We start from the raw sequence: 21,046 nt of genomic DNA on the forward strand, positions 1-21,046 counted from the left end.
TCGCTTCACCTGGTAGAGTGTCAGCTCCTAGGAACAGGCTCCCCATTATTTTGTATTCAATTCATTCTGTAGAGTGTCAGCTCTTGGGTACAAGCTCCTCATCATACTTCACCCAATACAGTGTCAGACTTACCTTCACCTGGTAGAGTGCAAGCTCCTAGGAACAGGTTTCCCAATATACTTCACCCAGTAAGTGTCAGCTCCTAGGATCAGACTTCCTTTTACCTAGTAGAGTGTCAGCTCCTGGGAAGAAGCTCCTCATCATTCTGTAGAGTGTCAGCTCCTGGGAACAGTCTTTGGCAAAGAGATATATTTGTTCATGTTAGGTGTGATGTCTAACCTCTCACAGAGATCACAGTATGAAATCCTGCAAACAACATTAGATTGTAAGCTCTTCTGGACAGGGTCCTCTCCTTCTCCTTTGTCAGTGTCTGTATCTCTCTGTCGTTTATTGTACAGCGCTGCTTACTATGTTGGCGCTATATCAATACATATAGATTTTAGTAATTGGGTTTCTATTTCATGATTCTACAAATCCACATTTCTGTAGCCTGGGCTGGGGCCTGGCACACAAAGGGTTAAGTATCTGTAAATTCCTTTACATTGAATATAAAGGAGGGTGCAGTGACAGGGAATGGCCACCAGACGGCGCCCCATCCTCCCCATTGGATACATTGTATCCCATTGCCAGCAGATGACAATGATTTGTAAATTTGATGATTTCTGGAAATGTTTATCTGCCGCCTCAATAAAGCAAAGCCAGAACCCTCAGAGCTCCTCAGCTACAGATAAAAGGAAATTCAATTATCTGTCTTATCGCTGTATCTTTAGCTTGTTGTATTTATTGGGACGCAAGTGAGTTCATCCGGAGAGCGACTACAGTGGGAGGGGGGCACTGAGCGACCCCCATCTGAGGTGTACATTCTCACCTGTCCCTCAATAAAGGGATCGCCAATGTTCTTTAAATAAATTTAGGTTAATAAAAAATTTTCACCTGCTTACATCCCCCTGCCTGTGTAACTGGATTTATCCTAGTAAATGCAAAAAAAAAAAAATAATAGCCATTTTTTTAGAAAAAATGTTATAGATAGAAGCAGCTAGGGAGATTTTCATTTACTTCCTGTGCCAGGGACACATAAGGAAGTGAGAGAGAATCTCTCCAGAGAAAAAATCTCCTTAGATAGGTGTCCTCATGGTGGCGGATGTAGCCCTGTGCTTGGGGCATCTAGGGGGCCCCTTGTGGCTGAGAAAGGTACAAAGCCTCCACTATGTCCACCCATGCCCCCCCTCCTAGATTGTAAGCTCTTCAGGGCAGGGTCCTCTCCGCTTCCTGTGTCACTGTCTGTATCATGAGCGGAATTCCACCGGACAGAACAATAGGATGAAGATTTAGCTGAGATCTGCAGAATTGTTTGCGGTTGAGATGAAAGGAGGAATGCGGTCGCAGTTATTTCAGTTATGCCCAAACAATGGCGCCGGTCTGCACTGCCCCCCACCAACCGAAATAAATCTTATATCTCATTAAGACAAGGATGCAAGAGAAGGCCACATGGAGTCTAATGATCATCATTATCCTGGGAGACATTCCCTAATCATTAGCAGGTATGATGTCCTTGCGGGGGAGGGGTGTAGTTGGGGGTGGGGGGGCACTGTGTACTTACCCCTCTCTGTACAGGACAGTCCAGGGTCAGGACATGACGGAGGAGAAGCATCATGCGCTATGGGCCCATTCATCTGTTGTTTGGGAACATTGTAACTCTCCCAGGATAAAAGAATCCCAATTACCTGAAATCAATGTTTGGGCTTTGCGAGATGTCGAAATGCGTTGGACAAAATGAAAAATGTGAATCTGGCCAAAGTGAGAACAAAAGAAGAAAGCAGATACAGAACAACTAAATGGAGATTCTGGAACCTTCAGGGGCCCTTCAAAAACTTAAAATCATCATTAAAAAAAGTATTTTCTTTTCTCACTTTATCTCCCCAGGGGCGGGGCTTGGGGGCCGGCCAATCCGATGCCATTACAAAGGGGGTGAGGAGCCATTCCACCGACCCCAATGCAAAAGGGGGAATTCTCATTTTACTGCTTATCGTCTGGCACCAATAATCACATCTCATCCTAATGCCACCACATCTTGGGGGGTTCCAGTGACACCAATGCATGGGGGGCAATTCCTGCTCACCCCATAGTCAGGGGTGAATGTTGCCTCGCTGATGCCAAATGCTGATGGTAATATAATCAGACCACTACATCAGACTGGGTGCTGTGTTGTACATGACATATTTCTGACCTGTGCATGCTATGGGTAGATTAGAATGATTATCCTGATCACTGTATTCTGCAAGCTGTGCTGTACAGTACATTATTCCGCTCACTGTGCTGTGCTGTACATTATTCCACTCACTGTGCTGTGCTGTACATTACACACTCCTGATGGCCCTGTAATGTGTGCTGTATATTGCATACTCCTGGAATATCACTGTACTCTGAATGCTGTGTTGTACAATGCATACTCCTGACCAGTGACTCTGTAGCTGTGCTGTACATTACATACTCCTGCTTACTATATTCCATAAGCTGTTTTGTACAATACATTCTCACAATCACTGTAATTGGTAAGCTGTTAGGTACATCACTCATGATCTCTATACTGAGAAGGTTGTGCTGTACATTACATTATTCTGATCACTGTATTGTGAAAGCTGTGCTGTACATTACACGCTACTGTTCAATTTTGCAAGCTATGCTGTACATGACATATTCCTAATTACAGAACTGTGAATGCTGACTATGCAGACTCCTGATCACTGTACTCTGTAACTTGTGATGTATGTTACATGTTCCTGATCTCTTTACTCGGAATGCTGTGTTGTACAATACATAATCATGATAAGTGACTCTGTAGCTGTGCTGTACATTACATACTCCTGCTTACTATATTCTCACGATCACCGTTATCTGTAAGCTGGGCTATACATTACACACTTATGATCACTGAACTCTGTACTATGAATGCTGTGCTGTACATTGCATACACTGGAATCTATAAGCTGTGCTGTACATCATATACTCCTGATCCCTGTACTATGGATGCTGTGCTGTATATTGCATTTACTGTGATCTGTATGCTGTGCTGTACATCATATACTGACGATCTCCATACTGTGAAAGCTGTGCTGTTCATCACCCACGTCTGATCAATGTATAATGAATGATGCGCTGTACATTGTATTATTTGTATTATTTAAACTGTGCTGTACATCATATACTCCTGATCACTGTAATATGAATGCTGTGCTGTATGTTGCATACACTGTGATCTTTAGGCTGTGCTGTACATTACACACTCCTGATCACTGTATTATGAATGATGTGCTGTACATTGCATACATTAGGATCTGTACATCTTATATTGATGATCTCCATACTGTGAAAGCTGTGCTGTACATACTTCTGATGAATGTATAATGAATGCTGTGCTGTATATTGCGTACACTGTAAGCTGTGCTGTACATGACACGCTCCTGGTTTCCCCTTTAAGGAAGCCTCCGCCTGACATTCCCCATGCAGTGACACATTTTTGAGGGTTAAATTGTTTTTTTTAGCTGGAAATCCATGCTGAGCGCTGAGGTTTCTGTGTGTCTGTCAGACGGTCACTTGTGGCCGGGTAATTGTGGGGATTTCGTGGGAACAACGACTGCGGCATCTGCAGGGGGAGAATCCTGCGAGTGTGTGAGACTCGGTGTGACGCCTGCACGGAATACTGCCATTGTATGTGCTGCCCCAGCTCCAAAACTCTAATTATTGTTTACTCATTCTTTATTATTCTTTTTTTAAAGATTCATACTTATCAGGCTCTATGTATAAAACAGTGAATCTGCCATTGCCTGCCATTGACATACATGGGAATATTCCCACTAGGGAATGATTGAGTGAATGTCAGATTCCCTATAGAGATCATGGTGTCACTGTTTTTGTATCTTTTATGATTTCCAAACTTTATCAGCTGACAAATGTTCATGTTGTACCCAGGGGGCCTGGTGGAATTGCATTGAGCCTTTTAAACATCAGGATCTATTTATGAATGCTTTCACCCAACATTCACTTTCTCACACGGGATTCCTTAAAAAAATGTGTGAATCCACTTTTAACAATGATTCATACAGTTTATAATTAAACACAATGTAAAAGTTTGAATTGTGGGGTAAAACTTGGGTGAATCCTATGCAGACTCCATAGTTAGCACTCTGACTTCCTTTCAGTCTTTCTTGCATCATCTGCAGAGTTTAGCTGCCATCAATCCTGCAGACCTGCGCATCATCCTTTGCATTGCTGTCCAGTTACACTGCAGATAGACCACCGCAGACACAGAGCGCTATAATAAAGGTTTCCAATGCTCCTTCTGCAGTGTACGCCATGCAACAACTATCACGCACCATGAGCTGCATTCCTGATTGCAATATTGTGCAGGGAAGGTTAGGCTGCAACCCCAAACCATTGCAATATCCATGGTGCTGCAAAGAAGTAGAGCTGGGAACCCAGGAGGTCCCAAAAATAGAAATAAAGCCTTACTTTAAAAAATGCGACCATGCAGGTCCTTCATTAATGAACTTTATTAACTATATCAGCCTTTCCAGTCCTTGTTCTGTCAGGGGTACCGTCGTCTTTTTCTTCTCTTTAGTTTTTGGTCATCTTGATCAGCTTGGCCGGGATGACGTAATTCCTGCACAGGTGCAGCTCAGCATTTAAAAGGAAATGAATAGCTGGCAGATGCTGTATTGGAAAAGGGACAGCGCCTGGCCCTTCTGCAATAATGAACACGGTGACTGCAGTTTTTATTGCGGTAGTATGAGGTCTGCAGCTGATTTACCTTTGACCCAATTTTTTCCTGCCACTCTTGTGCTATTAAGCCTTTGGTCGCATTTTAGCGAATGCACGCATGGTTTTGTAGGGTGTCAGGGACCGTCGCCATCTTACACCCCGCGGGCTACAGGCCATGGGAAGCGCAAGGCCGGCCTCTGGGAGAAGAACGGTTTCATTTGGATTTTCAAAGAAACAAAAAAAAAATAAATAAATAAACAAGCAGCAGATAAAACTATAAATTATATCAAAGAGCAAAATATTCCACTTTGAAGTTGAGCTGAGATTTCTTGGGAAGAGAAGGCCGACCTCTAGGAGGTCAGCAAGATGGAAAATAGACGAGCCAAGGGGGCCGGGTCCATCCCAAAACTGAGCAAAGTGCATTTCCTGCACACAGAGCGACACCTGCAGCATGAGTCAGTGAATGTAGAGTGAATACTGGACCCATTCACTCAATAATGAGATGAGTGAAACAGATTTAAGACCGTTAACACCTGTTGTGCCCATTGTGATGGTGTCCCGGATCTGTATACCTGTTGTGCCCAATACAAGTGGCCCCCTCCATCCTCACATGGAGTTTCTGTACAGCACAATGCTTGATTGGTATACTCCTCAGGGGCGGGGTTACATACATGTGGGCGGGACATACAAAACTTTAATGTGGACATAAACAGGGCTAGGAAAAAAAGTCAGAACTGACTCTGCCCACTAGGTCACACATATACCTGAGTTGTTGGTGGCCCTATACATTAAACTGCACAGAGCTCCCTAATTGCTATAGTTTTTGGGTTTCTATCCAAATTTCCCCTTTGCCAATATTTCATACCGTCAGCCTTCCTTTCAGCAGCTCCTGGCACATCTGCAATCCCCCTCAGCAATTTGCTATAATTAGCTGCAGATATCTCTGCAGCGTCCAAGAAAACCAAATATCTGCCCAAAACACAGAGGGGGAGATCAGAAGGCACTGCGAGTGATAAGCAGGCACTTCTGTCCATGCGCGGGATTAGCACAACGCTGGATTACACAACAACAACCTGGCCACGTTGTGTGGTTATGTTCCTCATTAGCACAGATCACATCCACTGGATCCGCTCCCAACCGCAGGAAAATTACAAAATTGCAACATTCGTACAGGGAGACCGGTCAGCTTTGTGGCTCAAACACTAGAGACCAGTGACATCACTGAGAATGCAGCCTATCCAATCACTAGAGACCAGTGACATCACTGAGAATGCAGTCTATCCAATCACTAGAGACCAGTGACATCACTGAGAATGCAGCCTATCCAATCACTAGAGACCAGTGACATCACTGAGAATGCAGCCACAGGAAGAATATGCATTGTTTGTAAAACTAAAAAAACAAAAACAAATCCTTGGCTGTAATACTAATTAGTTGCTATGACATGTAGTACCCCTTTATAGCCATTTGTGGTCTTCCCAACTCCCCATAGCAGGGCATTCTGGAACTTATAGTTTCTGGAGGAAGTCTGGGTGTTATCATTGGCACAGAGCGGGTGAGAGGAGCTGGCGGGGGATGAGGCGTCACTGGCACCAGACTGATGTCAAACGTTTCAGTCTTTTAGTAACAGGGTTGAAATTGGGGCGACAAGGAGAACCGCGAGCAAGCTTTGCCAAAACCATGACTCCTCACTTTGTGAAAGTTACAGTAAGTGGAATTATTTTACATTTCCTTAAAGAGTCCCTGGCACCTTTCATGCTGCGGTTTCAGCCCATCTGCAAGGAAGAATAAACCTTTAAAGGGGGTTTCCATTAATATAAAAAAAAGTCCAATGGGCCGGTCTTCTGGAACAACCTGAGAGATCCTCTTACACAGCGCCGTTACAGTTATAAAATTAAATCACTCAAAAAACTATAAAATTTAAATCTAAATCCAAAACTCATGTCTTGGTTTGACTGCATGGAGTGGGGGGGTTATCAAAGCTCTGCCAGGGCAAAAATAAAACGGTTTTAAGAGGGACGTGATATCTAATAAATTGTATAGCTGGAGAACACTGACATCACGTTTATTTTACTTTTATCTTGGGGCCGGTGATGTCACTTCCTGTATATTATGCAACATAGATCTGGTAAGCAATGATGTCACATCCTGTATATTATATAACATATCTCAAGAGCTGTGATTTCACTTCCTGTAAAATATAAAACTTAGATCTGGAGAGCTGTGCTGTAATTTCCTGTATAATATATAACATATCTCAATAGCCATGAGTCACTTCCTGCGTATTATTTAAATGATATCTTGAGAGCAGTGATGTAACTTCCTGTATAATATACAACTTGTATCTCGAAAGCAGCAATGTCACTTCCTGTATATTACACAACCTATATCTCGAGAGCTGTGATGTCACTTCCTCTATATTATATAACTTATTTCAAGAGCCGTGATGTCGCATCCTGCGTAATATATAACTGATATCTAAAGAGCTGTGATGTCACCTCCTGTATAGAACTTGTATCTGGGGAGCCATGATGTCACTTCCTGTATATTAGACAACATCTGGGGATCTGTGATGTCACTTCCTGATTATACAACATCTGGAGATCGGTGATGTCACTTCCGGTATATTATATAACAGAGTGGGGACATCACTTCCTGAAATGGATGTCCCCCATGCATGGAGCAACACAAAAAATCATTTACCTCCAAGATATCCAAAAGCAAATCATCCGAGTTGTGCCAACAGGCACAAAAGAACACCAGAGGATCATGGCCGCCTGCAGTTCAGGAGCCGCCTGAGGGACCTCATGCCTGGAGCCAGCGTCAGAAGAAACATTCACCTGGTCGGAGTTAAAGAACCTGAGAACAGAGGAGCCGGTGACAGCTCCCAAATCTGTGAAACAGATGGCTGAGGGCCGAAAACCCAGAAAGCACACACAGGGTATAGTAAGGGGAACCTTAACAAGGAGAGGAGAAAAGGTTAGGAGCCATGGATTTTCATTCCTTGTACCAAGCAGACTGTGCAGGTGTCTACAAACATTTACCAATCAGTTTGAAAGATGAACCCGGACAGTGTAAGAATAATCAAATAGGGAAACTTAGACTTTCCTTCCTTCCTCGGAAAACGGCGAATCCTCTGTCCAGCGACATTATTAATAATAGCAAAGGGCCAGTCCTAACAGACATGGACCCTTAAAGATCACATGGGCCAGGTAATCCATAGAAGGTAAGTCTGCAACAAGACCAACACCTTAATGAGAGGGCTCTACACGTATTTTGGCAAAAAGAGAAAAAAATGGAGAAGGTTCCAGCAGGCTCTGACCAACCATTTGCTTCATATGTTTCATCACAGATGGATCGCGGACACAGTAAGGAAATCACTTTTCCAAATTTTGACCATTTTACAATACGAGTCACAGCCAGAATGGGGGAAGTCACGAGTCACAGCCAGAATGAGGGGATGGGAAGGGCCCACAAGGGATAACTTTATGCTAAAGGAGGGTTTCCAACTTCCAGGTCCATAAAGGAAGAAAGGTCCTCTATTTCCATTGTTTTTTTTCTTGTTGGGGTGAATGAGTCCACAATAATTTTGCCAATATCCTTACTGAAGTGGAACAAGTCCATATGTATTCAGGTGGGGTCGGTGCAGTGGCCAGGTGTTTTCAATGCCAACGAAAACTTTGTAATGGTCTTTATGGTCCTGGGGGCTTTAATAGACTGGAGTCAGAAAGGAACTGGGTGAATTGGAACAATAGAAGGGTCCTTTTAGGCCATACAGGCTCTCATAAATCAGGTGAAATGGGCCTGAAAGCTTTTCAGCTTTTCTCAGCCGCAATGCAGGAGACCTGGCTAGACCCAGCAGAGTTTAGGAGGAACCCAATTAACGAATTGTTCCCAGGCACATACAGATAACACAATGCATGCATAGGCACATTGGCAAGGTGCAAGCAGTTCTGGAACCTTTACTGAAGAGGAAGCAGAGGTCATCCTTTGCAGTGATAATGTCCCTCATGTGTCTAACTTATTCCTTATTTTACCTAATGCAATCTAAATACAAAACCCCGAGAGCTGGTGAGGGATGGCCAGAAGTGTCCAAAGCCAATGAAGGCGAGCACCAAGGATCCTGCTGTACTTGAATCCTTACAAGTAGCAGAGGCAGAAAAAAGGTGAATAGATGGTGTATGGCTGGAAATTTATAAGAATGAAAAGTGATGCCACATCTGTAGTATAACACATCTGTAGAACAATACCACCACTTTTGCAATACAAAACTTTTGAAAGGTGTCCTAAACCCTACAGGTGCAGGCATTCGGACAGTGGTGCGTCTTTTACATAATAATCTGTATATGCTCTCCTGCAGCAAGCCAATACAAGGCGAAACGAGTCAGGATTGCGACCAATAGAACTGAAATTCTCCATACAATACACCTTTGATGTTTCACGTAACACTTTATATTAGATAAGTGAAATGGTTTATACATACACATACTATATATACACAGACACAAATGCTGCTTGCAACCTATGACCCGGATGTGCCGGGTGCCTCTTTAGGACCACTATAACAAACTTCCAAAACAAAGGGGAAATGTACAATTCCCTTTAGCTTTTTCTTTCTAACTTAATATTTTTCTAGCCCAGCGGACCCAGGGAGTCCGCTGGGTCTTTCCCGGGCATGCGCCCAGGCCTCACCTGAGCGTACACACTACAGGAATCCCCTCCAAGTAAGGTCCACACTTACCTAGGCCATCCAGGTAAATACCCTACTTCCAATTAAGGGTAATTAACTTTTTTACCTGACAAAGAAAATTCTTCCATCCTGCTGTATCTCTGTGGATCATCTATACATCTTGCCAATCCTCTGAGGAAGCCAATATAAGGCGAAACGCGGCAGCATTGAGACCAATAGGACTGATATTTTTAAATACAATACACCTTTGTCACTTAATGAAAGAAATGGAAGCTCAAGGACTTGTACACCTTGTATTGTACACCTTGTGTCTGCTGTTGCTTGGATACACAAATTAATCAGATTGTTGTAACTGTAACTCAAGTTATTGTTATATCCTCTTGAATACACCGATATACAACTTCATGAGGCTACTTGTGTCATTTTTCCTATGCAATTTGTGATGCCAAAAAACATACCTGCCTTGTACTGAGGGGAATACTTACATTATACAATTTATGGCCTGTTAACCTCCTCCTTTCTTCCCTGACCCTCCTTATATCAGTCCAAACTACTTCTCCAATCACACACCGATGGTGTGGATTCAATAATTTGCCAATAACCAGCATATCGATCAATGGCTTTGCTTGTGGCTTATGGATTGATTGCCACTTGTTAAAAGATGGAGATCATATTTAATAAATTCCAATTATTATTAAACAGTATTTATATAGTGCTAACATATTACACAGCCCTGTACATTAAATAGGTGTAAAAATCACCTTTTTAAACAGTCACTGGAACAGGCAGTAATCAGAAAAAGCAGGCTGTAAAGGACCCTCATTTTATTTGGGGAAGCACTGACATCGCTGTAGAGGTCCGATAAGCCCCTACTGATTCAGATCCAGAAGTCTCCAAATTATCATGCAGAATAAGCTTGCATTTGCAAGGATGGAGACAGACTGCAGCAAAAGGTCCACTGCTTCCAAACACAGAACAGTTTTTTTTTCTACAGCATGCTGACAGTGGTCAGACTTTTTCAGGCTGCTATAAAAACAAAGCTTTGCATGTGTTCTTAATGGACTGTGTACATAACATGGAAGTACCAATAGGGTTTAAAGCCTTCTCACACTATGGTCCACCAAGTATTGGCAGCACCACATCAAGGAGCTGCTAACAGAAGAAACTTTCCTTATTATTCATTTTGCTGCATTATCAGTGTTCAACCCAGAATTGATTTTAAGCTGGGTGCGAAGAAGCTGTAGGTGGGTAGCAGCACATGTATTGTGACCCAACTTATCAATAACCACCCAAAAACAGCCATATGGTTACTAAATAATCCCGGGAGGTGCACCCAGCTAAAAGATCATGGGGAGAACGGGGCTTATAAATTGTATTTTGCATGAACTTTCTTTCTAACCCTTTAATAAACCAGTCATCATCCTGCAAGAGAACCCGCTCCTTCTCCCTTATTAAGTTAAATCGTCCATGGAAATTATATTTCAACAACTGACCCTTTAAATGCGGCTCTGAAGTAATCTAATAACGCGCCCATCGAAACCACATTGCTGGCGGTGCCCGACGCACAACACAAATCTCACAACAGTCTCCTTTTAAACCAACTTAGTGACTTTATTGATGAGCGACAACCTTGTACTCCTAAATATCACTAAACTGTGTACAATTAGGAACTGAACATTATAGGAGAGCGAAGACAGCAAAATTAAAACGAAGCGGACTGGAAGAATAAAGCGATCGTCTTGTTTGCTCTTTTTGTCGTTCACTGATCTGGTGTACACAGACGCCTTGGGGAGGGGAGGGGGATTGTTTCTGTGGTGTGGCAGTAAAGTTGCATCACTCATCTATACTTTAATTTCATCGCTTTTTTTTTTTTTTGGTAATTTTTTTTTTTGTTTTTTTTTTTGCCTGCAATTGGTTTTAAAGCCGTCGGCTGCTGGAGTTTGCGTTTCAGATTTAAAAAGGCTGCCGCTGTCCAGCAGGGAGGGAGTTAAAACCTAATAACACCTCACATTTATTTGTTCCTATGAGGCACCCAGCATCACTGAAAAAAAGCTTTACAATTACTTTTTTTTTTTTGCCTAGTCATTGCGATAATTTTATTTAACGATTCAGCGATCTAAAAAGCGGACTGTGAAACGTTGAAGGGAAGATGATTGGAAGGAGTGTGGGGTCTGCTGGAAGGGGATTCTAGGAATTTATTGTATTCACGTGTACAAGATTGAATGCTGGTGCGTTTAGTCTTTGGCGAAGCGTGGAGGGTTGCCCAAAGGCGACGCAGCCACTTCTACCCTAGACGCTAATAAAAAACAAAAATAATAAAATAACAAAAAAATATCTATTCTCTTTATTAATAGGAATCAGAAGACCTTCTCCGTGGGCCTATCCCAGAACTGTAGCAGCAAATCGCTGAACGTCACTCGTGAAGGGGTTTGGTGTCCAGCCGTAAGCTGCCGCTTCAAAAATTTACCAAATCGCCCCAGTTAAACTTCTGGCTCTGGTAAAATTGCATCTGGTGACAGAAGATTGACATAATGCCGTTTCCATAAAACCCCTCCTAAGCCTTACCTTGGGGTGTATTAGGGGTTTACTGGTTACTTTTATAAATAGCAGAACAGCAAAGGAAAACGTGAGATTTGGTTTTGGTGGAGGAGGATTGAAATTTTAACAGTTTTATGTCCATGATGGGAAGATAATTCTCTGGTCAGGTGACAGAGGGAAAATCCATTAATGCAAACTGTAGCTTTTTCCTAGCTCTAACAAATGCACCAAAAACTCTGCTCTAATATATTGCAGCAATGGAAGTTTGTACATGAATATAGGCCGCGGCCTATGGATGATATTGATGGCTGGTAATAATCCAGCTGTGCAAAGACCAGCTGGAAGCTCAGCCTACCCCAATATAACCCCGATGTTATCCATCCATTATCATTCTTCATATGTAACAATACAGGGGCAGCCCAAACAAATAAATACACTGGTTTGTCTCCTTGGCTGGCATGGAGTTCATGGAATTAAATTGAAACTTAAACCTCAAATGCCACCTACGTGGTAAGGTGTGCTTATTTAAGGTGCCCAACATGAAACTCTGGACAAGGGCTTGCTGTAAAGGTAAGGACAGGCTGTGACAGAAGATAAATACAACAGTATGCCTCAGTTTGGGCAAAAATTGTCATCTTCCTTCCAGCCAAATCTCTGAATATGTTGAGTAGCTTAAATTTGGGTCCAGCACCCCCTGAGTACTTGTTGGTAGAAGGATGACATTCCCTACTGATTCCATGGAAGCCAGGGAGAGAACATGTCTATCCACCCCATGCCCACAGTTCCATTTCAGGACGTTTCCCCTTCCATAATTACTTTTATTCCACCAAATTGTAGACAGGGCTGAAACAATTGTACCAGAATGGAGCAAGCAGAGTGAGCCCCATCATAGCCTATGGCAGCCAGGAAAAGGAGGCTTTTCTCTATAGAGACAACAATTTGTACAAACTTCTTTTGTCCCATTGCTCTAAACAATGGTGAAGCTTCTTGTGAAATGTGAACATAACAAGCAGGCACAAATCTGATTTCCCAGACAGAATTTGCTGCCTCTTTGGACATCATAGTAAAGGCGAATTTTTAGGGTTAGTGACATTTGCGGTTATGGATTGGCTAAACAACCTGCTGATGGACTCCTCTATAGGTTCTCAAAACAGGCTTTCCAAGATGAGCTTTAATTTCCATCTCTGGCCATCTGACAGATTGCAATTTTTCATTTATGGAGCATAGCATAGAGAAAGTTGAATACTCCTAATGCCACATCTCCATTGTAGAGATTTCCCTTTCCCGGCCAGGTGGAGACAGCAGAAAGGTTCTCTCTACTCTCCCCAGCATTGACACAAAACAAACTGAGAATTCAATAACCATCCTCACCCCAACAATAAGAGGTTTGTTTTTTTTTTTTTTTTTTTTTAAATCGGAGATTGGACTTAATGTGCGTTTTTGCAAGTCACATGTGTGCTTAGAATATATCCTCATTTTCGGGAAGGAATTTACCCTTTGCCGCCCCCCACCCACCATAAATCGCTCGGTAAGGACGCAGCAAAGTGAGTCAGATTCAACCTTTACTTCTAATCTACTCTAAAATTTTTAAGAGAAGGAAGCAAAGTCGTAAGGAAAGCGGAAGAAGAGGGAAGATCACTCGAAAAAAAGAGTAGAGAGTTAAAAGGAAGTGAAAAAAAAAATAGGACAGAGGTGATTCGTGTGTCTATGAAGCAGGAGTCTTGCGCGCGGCAGCTCACACAGCGGCAAGCAGATTTTTCACAGCAGGTCTACGCGGCGGTAATACAGGAGGTAGGCCGTGCGCTCCACAGTCTGTTTCACCACCTGGAACTGGTTTATCACTTTGACGGTCTGGTCATCGATACGCAGCCAGCCGTTGAGACCGATCTGGAAGACGTCTGTAGTGTAGTGGCCACCGGTGGCGCTGTTTCCGTGGTGATACACAACTAAAAAAAGATTTAAAAAAATACAATTGAGAGGGTGCAAGAACAGCAACACATTAAGAAGTTACAAATATATTATAGTCTCCATGCTTACTTTTCTAAAAGGCAACCATTTTATTAGAGGTTCTTCTAGTCTATGCTCAATAAAGTTCACTTTTAGCGCTTACGGAGTACGGAATAAAAGGGCTGTGTGGGGTCTAAATCCTTATCTGCAAACTGCTGAGCTGAGGACTGAATTCTAAAGAAGAGTCCATCATAGACATTGGAATGAGATTAATGCACCGGTCTGTCTATCCCAAAAGGGCAGCTTTAAAATACGGGGACAGAACCCAAGGAGATCTAAATCCTTATATCGGGTCATTTATTTTCCTGAAGCTTAACTAGGAACTGACATTACTATAGGAAAAAGCCTCATAATAGCAGCCACCATTGAACACAAGCATAAGGTTCTGAATTTCCTTTCACATTACTATGGACCCTTTTATTTTTTAAAATGCTATTAAAATTTTGCAATTGAAAAGGATTTTAGGGGACGATGCCGTTTCATATTCTATTACAATTATTAATAAACAGGATTTATATAGCACTAACATATAATGCAGCGCTGTACAATAAAATAGGGGTTGCATATGAAAGATAGATCTCTTTCTATTACTAATAAACTACACAGCAGACCGTGCATTGTGTTATCTCAGCTCTCTGGCCCTCACACCAAAATGAAGGAATTGATGGGTCATATTTGTACATATAAAGACCAGCACTGGAATTGCATTTAAAAAAAAAAAAAAGTGTAAAATGCTATTGTAAATAACTATTTTGCCAGAGTATATGTATGCGTTTGGAAAGTAATAGCATATATAAGACCCACTGGAGCCACTCACCTGCAAAGAGCCTGTAGGTCCTTTGGCCTTTGAAAATCTTGCTTTTTACTCCAGGAGAAAGCAAATCTAGAGGAGGTACAAAGGAAAACAAGTTAGAATATTCCTTCATGAACACCTATCGTACCATAACACAATATCATATGAAAGACATTAGGGGGGGGTGTGATGTACATTTGCCCATATGGCAAAGGCTTCTAGAACTTTAAAGATAATCACACTACTTTAATTTATCCTGTAAGAAACATTTTCTGATTTCAACTATATTGCATTATGGTGGATGGGCAACTTAAAGCCAGCAATACAGATTTTCTTTCATTATCTGCAGGTCTGTCATCAGGGACAACTCTTGACAGTATTTTCCCCGGAATTTTTTTTAAGCTGGGTGGGAAGAAGCTGTAGGTTGGTGGCAGCCCCTGTATTGTGACCTAACTCTTCAGTAATCACCCAAAAACCAGCCGGGTGGTTACTGAAAAGTGCTAGGGTGGTGCGCTCAGCTAAAAGGGGCCAGGGAGAACTCTGACTAAGGAGTGACAAGAAGACCTGAACTCTAAAAGCTGTGCCCAAAAATCTAATCACCTGTATTGCCTGCAGTCTCCCTGCAGCTGATTTGTTTCCCATTATTGATTAGCATGCCTTGTTCTGTTTTGTTCATGTGTCTTTGTAGGCAGCCATGTTGGCAGAGAAGCACGGTTTTGCTTCCTCCTGTTGTCCCCAGATCTCGTCATCTGGTGGGGTAGTGATCAAGCAGGAGCAATAGAGAAGGAAGCACAAAATGGATAAAGCTGAAGCAGGGAGATACTTGCACTGCAGATCCTCAGATATAGTTCCTTTCTAGGAAGGAGAACAGCAATTGGAACAGCAGTGGTATGACCCAATCTTACTTTATATCCCCCGTGACCAGCAGTGCATTACATCGCACACTGCATATATACAGCTATAAATAGATTAACCCCTTATATAGAACATTTATGATCATCTAAGATTGCAAGGTGACCGGCCACTATACTAGCAGTATTCTCTGCAAATTTGTTTTTAAGTAGGGTGATGGGCCCTAAATTGCGCTCAGTAACCACCCAAAAACAGCCAACTTGTTACTGAAAAGTGCCGGTGGTGCACCCTGGTAAAAGGCGCCGGGCAGAACACGGATACTAGCCTAATAGTTTTGAAACCAAGACGCTGAACAAGGGCCTGAGGATAGAAAAGTGAGAATACCATTTGCATACTTGTTAAGGGAGGGCACTAGGTGTGGATTTGCCTTTTTTTCACCCCCTTTCCTCACCTTTACTAATTTCCAGATCCACAGGGTATTCAATATTTTTTACCAGCTTCTGGCAGCCGCCAGTCTTTTCGAAAACAAATCGTTTAAGATGCAGGACGAGGACAGGAGGCAGCTCCTCCAGGGTCACCCTCCGACTGATTTCCACCTAGGAGGAAGAAGAGGAGATGTCAGAACAAGGACAAGACGAGCCAACTATCAACAGTTAATGCAAAATTATACCTGCGTCAATCACAAAAGTGAAATTTTTAAAAACAGCTAGGTGCAAGAACAACAGGCTGCTAGGATAAGGAAATTTCTAGGATGCAGAATTTTATCTATCTTAATTTTATTTATTTTAATCTCCTTTGCAATAACCTCTGAGCACTACTTCGGGTAATACAGACATGTAGGATGAGATGTCTGCAACCCCAGGAGACTTAAAGCTATCACTTAAGTGATCAGTGTTTCCCAGCATTTTTATCATGGAGGAAATATTGAAATAAGTTTCAGGTCTCAGAGAACTGCTTTTCTCATTACTATATTCACAACTCACAGTACATTATTATGATGGTCAGTGGGAAGAGGGGGGGGGGATCATTTGAATACCATTTATGAACCCCTTCTATAAAGTTTTAAAATAACTTTCAGGTCTCAGTGAACCCCTTCTATATTTACTATATCCACAGATCACAGTATATTAGTGTGGGAAGAATTCCCCTTACATTGCTGGCCATTGGGAAGAATGTCACCCTTACAGATAGCCAACAAGATCATTGGTGTCACTTAGTCTGACATGAGGAACAAATTGCTCAAAGAACTACTAGCAACCTCTGGAGGAACCCTGGTTGAAAAACACTATAGTATTCCCCCCCCCCCCTTTACTTCCCTGGCAGCTACTTGAGGGGTTATGGATCAAGGTTAAAGTCGGTGCAGAGGAGCTGGGGCAGCATACACAGTAATTAAACACTGCTGGAAGAAGAGAAAAGGGCTATGGCATGCAAAGAATAAAGGAGTTGTGCTAGACAATTGTTCCTAAAATAGCTAAATATTAAGAGTAACTGCAAGCATGTATCAGGAAAAAAAACACACTGCCTTAACCCAACACTCTAGATTTTTTAATTATTTAAGAGAACCTGCCTTATGAACAACCTGCACTGAGGCAAGCTTAGAGATGTGCAAAGCTGCAGACAAGGAGACCAACCCAGACAGGCCGCAGACGTTAGGAATGCTCAGCCTTGGAAGAAGAAGCTGGAATGGGCTCCAAGTGGTGGCTTGTGTTTAGCTACAATAATAAGAGTTAATATGATGTCGGGTAAGGCACTTGTCTGCAGCCAGGGACCAGAAGTGTCTGACAAGGCCAATAAAATTACTGGTTTCCGCAAACAAATATATCTATCTAAAATTGACTTTTCTTGCTCGGCTGGTTACTAGAGCTGGAGGGCGGCCAATTCGCCAGGGCTGAGGAGTTGAGAATTTTTTTTTTTATAATATTGATCAGTGCGTTCGCGAAGATATAGACTGCATGCTCCGGGGTCTGGGCTACAGAAGACAACTCAGTGTGTGTTTATTACATGTGTACCTGTGTTTACTTGTGTTTCTTTTCTTGTATGACATTTACTTGAGGTTCTGCCAAGAAGTAATCTGAAAAGTCTTATGGCACCTCCTCTCATTTACTCTACAACCCAAGATAAACCCAACCTATGATCACAAATACAGTGCAGCTTACAAAATATAGGAGCCGATTATTACCCTAACACCGAACATATTCCCATCACATAAAGATAGAGATGTTCTGTAGTCCTCAGAGGGAGCAAAGATCAACGAAACTAATGTGAAATTATTACAATTATCAGCCTATAGTATCAAAAGTATTTTGTTATTGGTATATGTAAGAGGCCATATTGCAGCCAATAAGAATTCCATGGTTAAGGTTTACATACACAAAGTAATTATTTATTCTTAATATCCCAGAATCCCCAGCAGGTACTCTGATTTAATCGCTTTAACTTAAAAAAAAAAAAAAAAAAAATGTTAGCTAAGTTCTCTTTAAACAATCAGTAAAAGAATCTGCCGGCTTCCACACACACAGCAGCTTTATCTTTGTTTTCAATACGCCGGCTCCTGTTCATTACCACATCGACGTTAACACTGGCACACAATCCAAGACATACTGTGAAAAAGCACACCGAGTTTGTTTATAGAAACTGGAACTTTCTGAATTCCCTATCTTGGATTGGGCTTCTTCTGTGAGACATCTCCAGAATTCCATGAATCCAAAACATAAAGGAAACTGCAACATTCCTCCCTGCAATATTACGTCTGTACCCCACTATCAGCCTGGTTAACCCCTTCCTAACCAGGGGTTCTAGGATGCTCTGTGACCTAAATAAACTTAGAATATAGAGTACAGAACCAACCATTGTGGAGGTGCAGCAAAATTTCCTTTCAATGGGTTTGCAAATACCTTGGTAGTTATACTCAGTTGTCCATGTTCGATCGGATGCGCCATCTTTCTTCTGCAAGCCTGACTGGCCGGGCTGGTATGACGTTACTCCCATGTGAGAATTCATTCAGTTCCAGCAAACGCTGGGGACGCCGGGATGTACCGGATATCCTAGGCAAGCAACACTGCCCATGCGCAGTTCAGCTATCTTGATGTTGAAGCCAGCTATCAGGCAGACAATGCCTATTGCAGAAGGGACATAGCCTGCCCCTTACTGCAATAAAGCCCGGCCTGATCACAAATTTGTAAATATTTTAATTCTTTTTTAATGCTTTCATAATGGGCGGGGTGTGCGCACCTTTAAAATTGAACTGGATGAATAAAAATGTGAATGCGTGGCAGGATAAAAGAAAAAAAAAAAATTCTTCCGTCCTAAATATTCACAGCAATCGTCCCAATTTCCACAGCAATCACCACGAGGTCAAGCTGAGTCATTCCCCATTGGAGTTTATTGTTCTCGGCTTTTCCCCATAACTTTTTGTTCTGTGAAATAGGAGACCATCAAGGATTCCCTTCCCATCCACTGAAAAAGCTGAAGCCATAACCTCGTGTAGGTATTCACCTCTTCTGCGGTTTCAGTGCTTTTCGGTCATCCTAATATCCATGTTTGGTAGATTTCATTTTCTCTTTTTTTCTATTGGTTGATTAATACTTCCAAACGCCCCACTAACATGAATTAGGGAGCAATTTAGGAAGCTTTGTTTTTCTATTCTAACTTTTCTCTGCCACAAATCTTGGCTTAAAAGGTCACAAAAACATATACAAAAGCTGTATGGGCATTATTAAGCGCTGAAAGCGGAACTAAACCCGCCGATGGGATGCCTACACCCTTCATTCACTTTCTGCAATAATGACTGACCTGACCATACAAACTTAAAAGTTGAACTTTAAAGTTAAGCTTTAATCATCCCGCAGCATCCCTCTCACTTAAGCAATGGGGAAGTTTTTGTTTTTCTCCTCCTGTGTCCTGGGCAGGATATCCCTACATCACTCACATATTCCAGGAAGCTGTAACATTTCGCTCGGACTCCATGGCAAAAAGTACACCGTCTGATATCTGCCTTTGCCAACGCGAGATCTCGCGTCACTTCAGGGGTAGCAACCCTGCGAGCAGCAGGAAGACACAGCTGGCTCCCGATAAAAATGGCAGCGCAGGGTGGGACCTACGGCAGAGGAAGGTGGGACGAGGACAATGCCGGATTAGTTGGGCATGTATGTATCTTTATCCAGGTTGACACCTAGAGTAACGCACATTATTTTGTTGAGGGAGGTGCAGGTTCTGCTTTAATATTAAGAAATAGGGATAAGCCAGCAGCGAGGTGTTTGCAGTAGTCTGGTTTAAGCAGTAGACCTGTGTAAAACGTATTTTCTTTCCGTCTAGCAAATGCCTGTGATATTTACACGTCTTTGTATCAATATAACCAACGATGTTAATCCCGTCATCTTCAAACCAGTCAGTGTCCTGCCGGCCCGGCTTACTGTGTGACTTGGAAACCATTTGACCGTAAATGACCAACCGCCTAAATGTCAGGAGGTGACGCCAGGATTCACCCCGTCTCTTGTGTCGACTCAAGCTAATTATTGTGCTTTTTTTTTTTTTTTTTAATTTATTTTTTTACTCCCAGTCCAGACATCAAAATAAAAACCAGACACAGCCACTGGTAGATAAACCAAACAGCCCGTCCCTCCTAAACCCTTAATTGAACAGTGGTTCTCTTTGAGAATACCAAAAATGACAGGTTTGCAACCAAATCCTTACATGCAGAAATCGCAAGGAACTTGGCGCTGAAGGTTACGCCCACAGCTGCTGCGACCTTCAAACAGCCGGAGGCAAAACTCGCCAAGGATTTTTTTATTTTATTCCCCCGAGCCAGGCTGCCATTTAACCCTTGCACCGATTAAATATATTATGCTGTACAACAAAGCTAATGCACCAGGATTACAGGGGATGCTCACATACTATCTAAACGTCATTTTGGCACACCAAAAGCTGCGATCATGCGATGCTTTAGTCCTAAATCTTGTTCTTCAGTTTTACAAGAGGCAGAATCTGTTTTAGAGAATCCAAGTCACTGCTATGTGACAGACACTCCCTGAAACAGAAGTCTGTGTGCAGCAGTAATATCTGCACAAGGGGACTGTTGGGAGACTGGTGGCACTGGCACATCTGCAGCACTAGATAACCAGTCCCCAAACTAGCAAGTGCAGCCAGCTATGAACCTGAACTTCTAGTTAAGGGGTGGAGGGTGCCCAGCGATCTAAAATATGCGTGCAGGGATATGTAGGGGAAAAAAAAACATGTTAAACACCCATAAATGTGACCATTCTGACACTGGGCACTTTAATGCACCACGCTGCTAGATGTTTCAGGATTGCACACGTCTTTTATGGAAGCCCATGGGTCTGATGGGGGG

The 21,046-nt window shown here is 42.4% G+C and overlaps 1 protein-coding gene across 2 annotated transcripts in view; it reads right to left on the reverse strand.

Annotated features, from left to right (window-relative positions):
- Positions 1–11,099: 11,099 nt before the first annotated feature.
- Positions 11,100–21,046, reverse strand: part of USP10 (ubiquitin specific peptidase 10) — a 34,902-nt gene continuing 24,955 nt past the window's right edge. For both annotated transcript variants that reach the window (XM_072421795.1, XM_072421796.1), the window contains exons 12-14: positions 16,151–16,295; positions 14,872–14,937; positions 11,100–13,993 (exon numbers count right to left, since the gene is read on the reverse strand). In XM_072421795.1, the coding sequence (XP_072277896.1) occupies positions 13,806–13,993; positions 14,872–14,937; positions 16,151–16,295 (399 nt within the window). In that variant the 3' untranslated portion in view covers positions 11,100–13,805. The remainder of the gene's footprint in view (positions 13,994–14,871; positions 14,938–16,150; positions 16,296–21,046) is intronic.

The sequence above is a fragment of the Pyxicephalus adspersus genome, chromosome 9 (assembly GCF_032062135.1).
Source record: "Pyxicephalus adspersus chromosome 9, UCB_Pads_2.0, whole genome shotgun sequence".
Classification (NCBI taxonomy): domain Eukaryota; kingdom Metazoa; phylum Chordata; class Amphibia; order Anura; family Pyxicephalidae; genus Pyxicephalus; species Pyxicephalus adspersus.